The sequence below is a fragment of the Rhopalosiphum padi genome, chromosome 1 (genome assembly GCF_020882245.1).
Source record: "Rhopalosiphum padi isolate XX-2018 chromosome 1, ASM2088224v1, whole genome shotgun sequence".
Classification (NCBI taxonomy): Eukaryota; Metazoa; Arthropoda; class Insecta; order Hemiptera; family Aphididae; genus Rhopalosiphum; species Rhopalosiphum padi.
The window spans coordinates 2,812,952-2,828,031 of record NC_083597.1 but is presented as its reverse complement, the minus strand read 5'-3'; the positions used below and the strand labels follow the sequence as shown (position 1 = coordinate 2,828,031).

Here is a 15,080-nt window from a genome sequence, read left to right as displayed (position 1 = left end):
CACGCTCACACTCATACAAAAGTCTTAATATAAAGAATATACATAACATTTTTTTTCGGGAGGATACAGGATAACAGGATAACAGGAACTGTAATAATAAATCAGTCTAGCCATTAGTGTAATTTTGGTGTATGTGTGTGTGGGGCCGGGGGGGGGGGGGTGGTCATTTGCCCCTAAAATGTTGGCGACGGGGGCAAAGGTTAAGTTGAGTCATTCTCAAAAATATCTTAACTATAGTATTTTATGAATTACCAATCCTATTATAGAATTTTCGTCGTATTTTTCGAGATTTTGATGTTTATAGATAAAAATTTTATTTCTCTCCAATTATATGTTTTCTTTTTAAAAATGAATATGAATAGATTCAATATTAGCTATCGATGATATAATATAATATTACCTATGATATATGCGCAATGTAAATAATTATAATACTTAATAAGTCTTAAAGAAGTAATGATACATTAAGGCCAGATGAATATTTTTTTTTTACTAGGATTATATAACAACTTGTCATAGTTAATATGGTTATTATTATATTGTTATTATAAGGATTTTGGGGTAGTTTTATTTTTTTTAAATATTACTCAATATTACAGCCATTTAGCATTAAAAATGTTGTTGTTTTCTTAGATGTTATGCGTTACATTTTTACAATTATATAATTTTAGTTTCTAATTGATGTATTAGACTAACATTTTAAATATTTGAATAATAACTATACGTTATAACACATAATATAATATACTCTATTTTACCTATTATTAATTTACTATATATTACTATTATACGAGGTTCTATTTCATTTTTCAGTGTAACTACTTTATGCAAATAAAAAATAAGTAAATCGTAACAAATTAACTTTAAGTAGCTGTATTTTAAAATTATATCGTTAATTTTTAGTTATTTTATGTTGGGTACATGCATTTTTTTCAACAAACTAAAATCATTTGGAGTCCTTGACCGCTCTTAGTCTCATGTGAAAATATAAATGAACAACTCAAGATCTCTTGTAAAAATGTAAAAATTAATCTGAAGGTCATAACAAAATGACCACCGACACGAACAAAACCGAAATCATAACATACCCGCAATATAATATTTTGAAACCATATAGGTATATAAAACTTTATACCTCCTACTTAACATAACACGAACAAAAGGTAATTAACTTAAATTATAATACCTAAGGTATCGCTATACTTTTGGGTCACAGCTTTTATTACTCAATAGATAACTTTTTCTTTAATGCCATTCGTATTTTATGGAAATTTTAATAAAGAAATTAAAAACACATATTATGAGTAGACAAAAACTTAGACTGATTGTGATATTGATAAAAATGCGTACACAAGTTTGAGGTATAATACAAGTATGTTCAGAACATTTTTTGAATATTATTTAAAATATATTAGTACATAATTATTATGACATTTTAACTTAATATTTAATAAGAGTAATACTACATGATTAGAATTGAATGAAATAAGGTAAATTAACATGGTTGAAATATTTTATAGTAATAAAATTGCATATCATTTTTTAATTATAAGCAAATTAAAATATTCAATAAAAAGTTAAAATAGATTAATGGAGGTTTTGAAAAATATTTGTCTAATACAGTTTTAACTGTAAATAATATTATTCAAATTTAAATTGCAGTTAAATTGTACTTTATACATAAAATTGTTACATGCTTCTAATTTTTAACCTACAATAATGTTTTTAATTTATATAAAAACAAATTAGTTTGCAAATTTTTATAATTAACTATTGTTTATTACGATATTACGTTTTAGTATAGTTTACTCTGTACCCAAGTAACATAGTAGGCATTTATTAAAAACGACTAAAACTAGGAAGTTGCTCTACTGTTAAGGTGTTAAGTAGTAGATTCGTCGTTGATTAAGCCTCAATAATGGATTTTTCGAATTAAGTTATAAATCATGATATACAAAAAACAATTCTGAGCAAAAATAGAATATCAGCAATTTATCTAAGGATATTTTATTATTAATCTACATAATAATTAGTAATATGGTAAGTAAAACTCATTTTTAACAAAGAAAAATCACATATACCATTCATTATAATAATATTAACTAGATTCCATCAGTTATTTTATTAACTGTTACCTATCATAAATGTTGTATTATAGTTAACACAGTATAAATAATAATAAATGAAATGGCGAAGAGCTATTTATATCTCTATAAATAATATTTTTTTTTAGTTTTTAAAGTAAGCGGGTACTAACTGTGGACATTTCTACCTAATTTTGACTTCCCAAAGTACTAACTAGATTCAACTTAATACCAGAAATGGCAGAAACTACTCTTTAAGTCACAAATTACATTTGGAGTATTATTTCTGCTTTGAAAGATACGTATGAAGTGTTTACAAACGTAAAAACCGCATTAGCTTAGCATCTATATATAGATTATTCATAGATCCTCGCAGAATATAAAACATAAAACAATTTATGACTATAATAATTTCAAATAATTAACAACACACTAAAACATTTTTCGTATTAAAATCTTGACAATTTTTGTATAAACCAATCTTAATTTTTTTTTTTAAATACAACAATTTATCATTAAAGTTACCACTAAATAATAAAACTAAGTCACCAGAAACACCCGTTACTTCTACTATACTTTATTTAATACAGCGTTTTGTACAAAAAGTCTTGTGTTATATAAATAATAGTTCTAGTTATTCTTAAAATTTACATTTTTAACACTCTCTACATACTCTTATATAGCTATATAAAATATTTGTTTGACATTGATTCATTTAATAACAAAATTATATTTACTCAAAATACAAATTACATTGAATTGCTTTTTTTTATAAAACATAAATAATGTTTTGTGTAAAATGTATGGAAGTTCTATGAATAATTTTAAACGAACGCAGCTTTAATAAATATTCATTTAATTCAATGTGACAAGGTTTAACAGTTAGCGTGCAAACAGTGTATAGTAATGTAGTACTTGGAAGTTAGAACTATTCAAATCAACACTCGTAATTATATATTTGTGGTACATTAATTTATGGTACTTATATTTTGAAAACTTCAGTTTACAAGGTTATGACCTTTTATATTATTTCGTTAATTATTTTTTGTTATAATAATTTATGAAAATTAAAATACTCTGTCCTACATTTTAACAAACTATTTACCATATTAAATTGTAACGTTGAAAATTTAATTAAATTTATTCTATAAGACTATAGACTATATATAAGATGATTTTTAGGATACAGAATCAAAATATACAAAAATGTATTTACAATATCTTAACATAATTATAAAACGTGGTTTCAATTATTTTGTTCTAAATAAAAATCAGTATGGATCTATATTATTTATGATCCTATATTTATTTATTCTAATGGCTCTCGATTCTCAATACTCTTATGTTCAATACCTATATAATATATAAATGTATTAACATTTTTTGAAAAGATGATTTTAAACGATTGTTCGTGACAAATTATATAATGTCAGTGGATATATCCTATCTTTAACTTCATTAGCAGTAAACTACACATATTTTTAACTTTTGACATTTGGGTAGTTTTAACGAAAATTAAAAAACATTTATACATATTTTTTACATATACTATATAGGTGATCAATTATATACAATTATAATGACTATTTAATTTTATATAACTAATGGCAATGCTATACTAACGAAAAAATATTCGTTTTTCATGTTCCAACAAAGTTTTGTGATAACCCTCTTCAAAATTCAAAATTTAAAAATTGACTTTGAGGTATTTAGATTATCATTTATCAATGTACTAATTTCACAAATATAAATGAAATAGACTATTGGCTCTCACACATACACACATACACTCTCATTTAAACATTACTTTTATTAAAATAGAAAGATAATGTACAAATTCACACTATATATATTTACAAAAGACAAATTATGTAGAAGGAATTACCAAACAATAATACTATATAACTTTTTTTTTTTTCGTTTCTTACACTAACAATTTTCTATGCCATCTTATGTCTCAGCGTCTTTATCGAATTATTTGAGATATATTAGAATCTAGAAAAAAAAATCAGTAAGTTTGAAGGATTTACAAGATGTGCAAGAAAAAGTTTCGGCAGTTACTGTATCTAAGATTGTTTGAATTTTTATGTTCAAGTGAAGAGTATAGTTTGAGTCATTTTAGATATAAAGGGACGCATTTATTTTTTAATTATATGTAATGGTATTCATTAGAAGGTTTATTATTTTATTTGTGTATTGTATTAGAACTTTTTACAGCAATCGAATGCCTTAATACCACATTAATGGCTTTATAAGTGTTTTGTGCAGCAAAATTTTACTTTTAAGCTAAATTTTCAATGCTTTCCTAAAGTGAGTTAAAACTAAAGAGAAGCTAATCTGAAATTATACAAAATCACTTTTTTAATATTTTCTACCTGGGCTTAGACGCATAACTTATGTCAAATTAAATTTCGATTACTATATACTATAATATAGTTGTATTATATTATATAGAGATTGATGGAAACATTTTATTGTTCAGAAGAATTGTGGTAACTGTGGATATCTTAATTAAGTCCAAAAGTAATATGAATGGCTTTTCATAATTTATTTTAACGTGCCATTTAGAATCCTATGATTCTATATCATTTAAACAAATTAATTGATGTTGACTGGTAGTTGATGGGACTGAGAAGCGCATTTAAACTCCGTCACAAGTACCTTTTTTTGTGTAAACTCCACCAGAAAAAAATCAACTAACAGTATAAAATGAATACCTATAATATATTATTAAAAAAAATCATAATTTTTATAATAATAAACGTTCATATTAAAAAAAGTCACGCGTATACAAAGAAATATATACAATTTAAAAATAAAAATAATACGAGTAATTGTCTGAATAAATCAATGATACAAATTTTTTTTTTGTGTATTCCGTGAAACAATCATAATAAATAATCGTAATAATCATAAAATATGTAGATAATTAAATAATTGATGTTATATTTTGAACTGTAAACTAAAATTATGTAATATAATTTGTAAATATTCTAAGTCTAATATATATCCATTATTATAACTATTTATAGCGTTCTTTTCTAATATTATCATTTTTATTTTTTTATTTTGAATTTTTAAGTTCATTTGGTTGGGATTAATGTTGAGTTTTACATGAATTTGATAAAAATTTTACTAATATTTGGGTGGCTCTTATAAAATTAATTTTTAGATGACTATGAAAGGATTCGCAAGCATTTATAGTTCAGTTAAAATTTGCAATTTGACCATCCCACAAATAAGGGGAAAAGCTGCGTCATCGCTTATATAATTGTCAATAAGGTAATCCAAAAACGTACTTACTCTTAATCAGAATATCAGCATGGGGAATATTGTTTAGTGTTTTCTGATATCAGGTACGAAAATAAAATTATTTTTAAATTAAACGACGCTTAAACTTTAGCAATTTCGATGTATGACATATTGTCATCGCAGCGGATGTCAATGTATTTAATGTGGAAAAGCCTTAACGCTAGCGGAGTTTTCAGATACCTATTAAAAGTAAGTAATTAAAAGTAGTGGAGTTTACGTTAAGCCTTTTTATAATCTTTTTATCTAATCTTTTTCTGGCGGAGTTTACAATAATTACCCAGGTCTGGGATATAAGGATTACTTACTTGGTCCACTGCAAACTATTGTTATTATAAGATGGGGATGATGTTGATGAATTGCACCAGTACATAATATAAATCATAATCTAGATTCTTTGTTTTTCTGTAATTTTAACAAAAACGATTTTTTGGTTTTAAACATTTTTTTTTTAATAATAAATATACAGATTTCATCAACTATGTTTATGGTTAATATGTACTAGTTAAGTAGTTAGATTATAAAATTAATACATTTTACTATGATATTCAAAATATAATGAATTATTTTAAAATAAATAGCTATTTAAACTTTAACTTAGTAATATTATAGGCTTATCGACCTTTTCCGTATAAATGATTTATCATTAAATTTAAAATTTAACACACCTAAAATATTAACCCACTCGACACCTAACGTATAAAAAAAATAGTACCCACTTATCTACCTTTTTAATATTAAATATAATTTTTATACAAATATTATATTATATACAATTTAAATAATTGATTGTATTTGTTACTTTTGATTGTAAATCATATTTTACAGTTATAAATCGGACACTCACAAGTTTTATTGCTTTAGGAGATTCAATTAGTAGCATAGTTTCAACTATAGAACATGTGAAATATAAAACAGAATTTTCTTGAGGTTTTTTAAACAAAATCGTTAATTATTTTATACTTAGTAGACATAATTGGGTAAGACTCACGCGATCTAGTATTTAGTTTTGCTACTATCTAAAAATTAATCTGAATAAAACGCTCATAATTTGAATACAGACATATAAAACAATATGTATAATATTTTAAATATTTAGGTACCTTTACATATTCTAATTTAGTAATATATAAATGAAATAAGAAATGTATATTAGAAGATATCTAATGTTAATATGTCATTTTAATACCTAATCAAACATTTTTACGACCCGTTTGTTTAAAAATTAATTATATCTGCAAAAAATAATTTACAAATATATTCCTTAGAAAAAATAAAATTATTTAAAAAATTTTAATAATAGATTGATGATTTAAAAATATGTTATATAATAATGATAATAGTAAGTATCAGATATTTCTAAAATATATTATATATTAATTGGCATGAACAAGAATGTTTAAATTAAACTTCTTATAGTGCTATAACTGGTTTACTCATTCCTTAACTTAAAATTTTGTCAAACTTGGAAATTCAAATAAAAAATAACGAATTTTTTCTTCAATTTTTTTATTTATCATGTTGTACCTAACTCAAGCTCAATATATATTAATTATAGGCAGTAGAACATTTTCAGAATCACGTGTATCATTGTATTCTATATTTTTAATTGAATCAAAAATTTAACATGTCTATAAAAATATATTATAATAATCTACTCAGTAAGGATCTTTTCAGTGTTCGACAAACAAAAGTCAATTATATGTAAACACAACACTCATGATAACTTATATTTAGTGTGGGGTCATTTTAAAACGAGTTTTCATGTCAAATTTTTTTATTATGTACAACAGTAACTAAATATTGTAGATAAAATGATAACAAAAAAAAAATAAAATTTATTTATATATATAATATAGACTAAATAGAAATGTTAAAAAATGCAGTTAACTAACCTCAAAGTTCAAACGTTATACGTCATTGATAAACAAAAACCTCAGCAATAACTTAAATAATAAAATCTATACTGTTGGAGAATACATTCTAACGCGTTTCACCATGTTATCCAAATTATATATTTCGATTTTTTATATAGGTACATATAATGAAAGGCATTAAAAGTCGTATATTTAAGCTAACAGACTGTTTCTACTCATAATCAAAGCCGGATTAAGGGGGAGTCTATCCGGGGTGAAAGCTCCGGGCCCTCTCAAGTACTAAAGTAAAAGGGGCTCATACAATTTTAGGCTGATATACGTGTGAATTTAAAGAACAGTTTTCCTATATTTTTAAAAACCATTTTTTATCAACTAAATACCTACAAAATCACGGAAAATCGCTCGCATGGAGATAAGATATACAATACTAATATATCTTATCTCGATGCATGAAGTTATTTATAGCAACCCGTGGTGTTTATGATACATTGACTTAGTCTCATTTTATTTATTTTAAATCTCATACAAATAAAATAAAATTATCTGCGAACAAATAATAATAATTTAGTTAAATATTATTACAGTTCACGTTGCTACTGTGTAATGTATTAGTTATTATACTGCTATGTTAAAATAAAAAATTCTGTTGATAATCTTCATTTTTGACAAAATGATGAAATCAAAAGTTAACAAATTAACAATTTTTTTATAATATACATACTATGTATAGTCTATATTATAATAACATGATAAGTTCAAAGTAGCAAATTATTGTAGTTATTATGATATACAATATAATATACATAAATATAAATTAGTTTAAAATGTTTTAATTTAAAGTTGAGCTATAAATAATTTGAAAGTGTTATGAATTTTTTTTTACTTTCAAAGCATCATTTTTAAAGCTAAACTTAGTATATAATATAGAAGATTAATATAAGTCAATAATATTTTGACCCTTTGTTAAAAAATAAATTATTTTTATTAAAAATATGTTCAACAATTCCTATGGCTAATTGTTTTGCTGAAAGAGCTTTTGCAAAATTAACTAGAATAAAAAATAAGTATATAGAACCAATCAAACCCAAGACAACTTAAGATATAAAAATTATGTTATATTCTGAAAATGATTTTTTAAAATTATTAAACTTAAATTAAGTATTAAGAAAATTGTCTTCAAATAAGGCATGAATCAATTGATAAAATAGTTTTTGTTTTATATATTAACTTTTTTGAAACTTATTGTATTTGTATTGTAATTTTTATTTACTGTTCAATTTATATAATTTGTTTCGTTTATTGTTAATAAATTTAAAACTTATTATTAAAATTTGTATCTAAATTCATGAAATATGAAGTATTAATTTTTATTATACTAGGTTCGGCCTTGCTCATAGTAGTTTTTTGTATACGATGATATATCATTAATTCTTTACAATGATTTACACGACACGTACTGTACACCAGAGTAATACCCACTTACCCACCTTTTTTTAATCTTATAATCACATTTTTATTGTTTTTCAAATTATTCTTTGTAGTAAATGTTAGAATCGAATTATAAATATAACTTATTATTTTCAAAGATAAATTATTTTTATGGATTTTTTTTCGTTAGAGTTTATTGATAACATATAAAGTAATACTCAACTAATTAAAATTTATATTGTTTGAATTATTTTATTTCTTAAAATTTAAAATAAGAATTTATATAGTTTTAATTAATTATATTATGTCATAGCTTAATACAATATAAAATGGTATTACAAATTTACTTCACTAAAAATTTTTAACTTAAATTGAAATGTATTTCAATCAATTATGATTATTTTGTACTTGTCCTATATACGCTAGTAAAAGAATTTTATAACAATTTATAATAATTTTGGTTTAATGACATTATAAATCTTAGTATAAAGTATTAGAAGGATTAGCTGTAATATCTTACCGTATAACATAATTTTAATTTTTTTCATTCAATTAAAATTTCATGATATAAATACCTTGAAACTTTTATAAGAAGAAACCACGTATGACTGATCATCTTCTAATTGGTCTAAACTGACAACCCTGATTCCATCCATTGAAAACAAATATCGTGCACCACGAGGTAAATCCATTCGTGTTGATAATTTGTCCAATAACGCTTCTAAATTTCCAATATCTCTCCCAGGTCTGAAACGTAGTTCTAATCCCGGAAAGTATAAATCTCCATTTTTAAAAAACGTTACCTATAAGAATAATAAATATATATGTTAACTTATATAATACTGTTTAAGTTATGTATTCACTAAATAACAGATTATTCTTTTAACTAATCTCAATTAACCTGATAGTTATTAACACTTAATATAGCTGATAGAAAAGATTTGTCGTAGTGTAATCATTTAATGATTTTAAAAACTAAAATAATAATAAAATGTAACTATACTTATAATTTTTAAATTCTTATAAAAGTGTTCGACTATTAATAAAACTGTTCGGATACAGCGATCGAAAAATTGAAAAAATTGTAAATACATTATAAAAAAGATACTTATTAAAAAGACATTTAAAAAAATTACATACACATTATAATTGGAAATGATTCCATAAAATTTTTGACTTCGCATTTAAGTTAAATAAAAATTACAAACAAAAGTGAAAATTGTAATTATAAATTGTTATTAATAAATAATAATTATTATATAGACAGAATAATATTTATTGACCAATAATAATGAACAATAACTGATAAGTATAATTAGTAAAATTAGTAGTTTTTTAAATAGTAATTTTTACAACCAAGTATCAATCAAACATTGTATTAATATTTAATGATTATTGAATAACTGTGTACATAATATGAATAATGTATAATATAAATGTATAAAAAAAGGTGGGCAAGTGGATATCGCTCTGCTGTATAGTAGAGATGGAGAGTAGGTCACTTTAATGGATGTGTTAAATTTGAATGCAATGACGGGTATCATTATATACGAAAAACGATTCTGAATGGAGATGATTTATCAGTCAATGATAATTAGTTGGATATATTAAATTACTACCTATATTTAAATTGTAATATATCGTTATTTTACGCGATTTCGTAAAAAATACGCTCATAAAATGTTTTCTATATTTACAATGGAATTTTTTTTTACAGTTACTTGAAGGAAAACTTATGGATAACCTAGTATTGTATTTTTGAACCTTAAGTATAAATCACAAAAATCACTTCAAAATTCTTTGCAAATTTTCGTGATTTTGATATATTTTGTAAACATTTGAACTTTAAATGCTTATAAACAAAAATTGTGACTAACGATTTTTGATTTTTTTTTACTACGATAGTACAACTTATAATAAACCTTGTATTAAATTTTAAAGATTTTTTTGGATAGCCAAATTTTTTTTATCGGCATTCTAAGAAAAAAAAACTTAGAAAAGTCGAAAATTTCAATTGTCTATAAGTAGCTTAAAAAAGGTCAAAATATTTTGAAAAATTAATCGTAAATAGATAACGCTAATATAAATATTTGGTGAAAATTTCAAATATTTACAACGATTCGTTTTTGAATTACAGCAAAATCAAAAAATCGATTTTGTCAAAAAGTGGTTACGCGTAAAAATTCCCGTTTTTCCGTAATTTTTTCAGGGTTTTTCCTGACGCTTTTGAAAATTATTGGAAATTTTTTACCTTTGACCCCCCCCCCCCAAAGTACCAACTAGATGAATTTTCCTTTTCAAAGAAGGACTGAAGTCAAAAATCGAAGCATTATTACTACTCCAAAAAGTGATGACAGACACAAAAATAAAAAAAAAAAATTAAAAAAAAACACACACACACAACATTGTAAAATCAATACATTTATCACTCCGTTCAGAATTTAAAATTAAATATAATTTACTAACATTTAATATATGAATATAAATTGTGTTGTAATTATTAATACTATTATATAATAACATTTAACAATTGTATAACATATTTTTAGTTACATTTAGGATAACCTGGCAGTATTACATAATATTATAGTAAACATCATGAACATATTTTGTATCTATTTTCCCCATGTTTTATTAATTAAAATATCCTCACTTTTCTAGCTTTCCAATACGATAGATGATTATATTTATCTTTAGCTACTCTAGAAGCAGCCAATCCAGGGACTGGAGCAGGCATAACTGATGATGTTTCGCTCCCGTTGTCATTTCCAGGACTAGCTGCTCTACTATTGGGCATACTTTGCCAATATCCTGGTGGTCCGACATGTACTATTTGTTGTGTGTGTCGTGATACCTGAAATTTTAATTAATAGGTTTAATATATTTTAATATTCGATAATAAATTTCAAATATGTAAAACCAATGTATACAGTTGGTAATTTATATTTTAATATTATATTGTAATTATATGTTTTAAATGTATTTATTCGTAATAATCCACTATTCAATGGATAAATTTAAATAATTCAATATCATTAAAATAATGCCATACTAGTTTCTAAGCTTTAAATCATAAAAATTACTATTAAAAATAAATGGCAAATGTTAATTTAAAGATACTTTATTTTATAATACCGATTGCAGTAAAAAAGATATTCATATTATTATGATTTATAGTTATTAACATAGTTTCATGAGTAATTTTATATAAAAAATAAAATAAATATTTGATAAATTTGTTAATGTATACAATAAAAGTAACCATACCATAGTAAACTCAGTACCATTAACAAAAATTAGTTTACCTGTAGCATCATTTAATAATGCAATTATTTTACTTTAAGGTTATAAAACCAAAATTAAAATGTTTTTAAATAAATAATAGAGCAGTTTTCAGTGCATTATTATAATTTAAATTTGAATTGGTTTTATATAATTTAAAACTAAACATATGAGTATTATAATTCATATTTTTGGAACTTAAAAATGTTTTAAGCTAAAAACAATGAACATTTTTATATTTATGTGGTAATAAGGTAATTTTTAATAATTCATTAAAAATATGAGACTTGTTTGATTTAATAAGTTTAGCATATTAAATCAATTCACCTTTCATTAATTGATACATTTTTCACTAATCTAAAACAATTTATAATTTTTATTGATAAACTATAAATCCATATATTTTTTTTAATCAATTGGTAACATGTTAATGAAATAATTTATACAGCACCTAATAAATATTTTACAATAAAAGTTAAATTATTCAGCATAATCATTAGACCTAATATGTTACACCATCTTACTTCTTGATAATCTTCATCTTCACTTTCTGACTTGTTGTCCGACTGAGGGACGTTTAATCTTGCAGGGGCAACAATCTCTTTCACATTTGGTTCATGTTTTTCTTCGCTGCCGTCCGCGGACGCCATAACTTCTCGTTCTCCCATCGTACTGGACGGTCGGGATGATGGTTGAATAGTAACAGTTGGTGCCAACATTTTGACAGTTCATTAAGTATGTTTCGTCTGTATATTAAAAGAACAAAAATATTAAATATTTACAGCTAGATCTCAGGTATAAAATAAATACCTATATACACGTATGTAACTTTCGTGAAACTATCTTTATCATTAGAAAGTAACTACAAAGTACATAGTTTTCTCCATTCGTTATCCTGTAAAACATATGATTATACGATTATTTGATTTCACAATTAATAATTAAACAATTCAATAACCTTAAATGTGTTGGTAATCTAATAAGTAAAATATTTTTCCAAAAATTGTATAATATGAATCTAACTTTTTAATAATTTAAAAAACATATGTAATATAATATAAACATAGTATATAAGCAAAAATAAATTTAAAATTAAAAATAGCAAATTTTTCTTAATATCTATTTAAAACCCATTAGTTGTCTAATTATTACAATAACAAAACACTAGGGTTTGAAATTTAATTTTTATCAATTATATTTTCGGTACAGAATTATATTTAAAATTACATAGGTCATGTTTTCTTGACTAAGTATATCAAATAATGTATATTAATTTCAAATTACAGTTATTATTTATACTATCTGTCTATCCAGTATCCACTCATAATTATAATAAATAAGAGTGTACAAAATAAGTACGTACAAATTTAATTGTTAAAATGTATGTTAAATAATTAATGATAATTGAAATAAAAAAAGGGGAGATGGTAAACTGTAACAAAATTACACCTTTTCTAAAAGTTAATATTTAAACTTTGGTAAAAAAATTTACAGATTCGAAAAAAACATAACTTACTTAAAAATAATAATATAAATAAAAAGCTGTGTTTCACAGATAGTAATCTTACCTTTATATTTTATAATAGGTTAGTTCACTCTAATATCAAAACTAACAGTACAATATTGAAACTGGTGAACAAAAATGTGGTATGTCGTACGTGTGTAAAACAAAGAGAACACATACGGGTACTACGTTCTTTCAAGTGAAAATTAAAATTTTGAAGTCTTTAAATAAGTGTATACATTTATTAACGATGTCCAATTTTAAAAGTTACATATGAATGTTAAATATTCAGACTTAAAAATGAGCATCAAGAAAGACATTATTAGGTGTCATAATAAAATCCTATTTTCCTATTGAATAATAGATAATGAAAAATTTATCAATATAATTATTTTTATACTTTAATTTTACGATATATCACTTGACAGACATCAAGAAAAGCAACCACCCAATGGTGACACTTCATAATTTGAAAGCTTTGATTGGATTTTTATTTATTTTAGTTTAATGTTTTAATCAAATTAATTCAAGCATATTAAATTAAATTACGTAAATATTATTACTTTAAACTATTTAGTACTTAATGTAAGTATTATCTGTTAATTATAGTTTGTGTACTTTTCTAACCGTGGATTATTTTAAGCATGAATTTAATATTGTAATGATTATACCTATCATTGTTTACGTTCTTAATATTTTTTTCACTCATATTTATAGAAACGTATCATAAATAAATCCAAAATACTATTAATAAATATTTAAAATTATAGTTTGGCATAATAATATAAAAATATGATAGTATTTGTATAATTTAATAATTGTTTCAAAATTTAAATAAATGATAACTTGAATAGATTCATTAAATTAATAATTTAAAACAAAAAATATATATTAATAATCTATCAGTTAAGATTATACTTAATTTAGTTTACTAATTTATTTCGTGTATTGTGTAAATAGTAAATAAAGTATTTTCGTGGACTATTTAGTAATATTGTGGCATTAGTTCAAATAAGCACTTCGGCTCTCGTATAATTTTAAGCCAGAATTTCAATATTAAAGATGACCTAAAAAAAAAACCTATTACGCCTAAATATATTACGTACCTATTAAATAACGCACTGTTTCATTATTTAATAGTTCATCTACCTATATAAAACATGCGCGTTTATAAACCTACCGAATTGGCAAACGTTTATATTATGTATTTATAAATAATCAATTAATCAGTCATCTTACAACTTAAACAAATTGTTCTATTCATTAAAATCGAAATATAATTTAATTTATGTATTGAAATTTCAAACTTCATAGTCTTTACATATTTATTGTACGCATTTACGCATTATATTAAACAGTGCAGCAATCTGTCTACTTACTTTTGTTCCAAATCGTTATTATTTTAACAGGAAGAAGAATTGAGCGATCGTCTGAGATGAAAAGTAACAAAAATATAACAGAACCGAGATTGACAAATTTGTAATTATAACAGCAAAAATATTGTAACGTCGGTCACTGACATAATCGTCGTACGCTTGGCTTGTACAGCGGTAAAACTACGGATGGAGTTTAGAAGGCCGACAAGCACACCCCTTG

General features: G+C 23.6%; 1 protein-coding gene across 1 annotated transcript in view; it reads right to left on the bottom strand.

Moving 5' to 3' along the window:
* The window catches only part of LOC132931969 (echinoderm microtubule-associated protein-like CG42247), a 26,703-nt gene extending 11,623 nt beyond the window's left edge, over window positions 1-15,080 (bottom strand). Inside the window, exons 1-5 of the mRNA XM_060998111.1 lie at window positions 14,864-15,080; window positions 12,791-12,875; window positions 12,505-12,726; window positions 11,352-11,552; window positions 9,274-9,501 (exon numbers count right to left, since the gene is read on the bottom strand). Coding sequence (XP_060854094.1) covers window positions 9,274-9,501; window positions 11,352-11,552; window positions 12,505-12,699 — 624 coding nt within the window. The 5' untranslated portion in view covers window positions 12,700-12,726; window positions 12,791-12,875; window positions 14,864-15,080. The remainder of the gene's footprint in view (window positions 1-9,273; window positions 9,502-11,351; window positions 11,553-12,504; window positions 12,727-12,790; window positions 12,876-14,863) is intronic.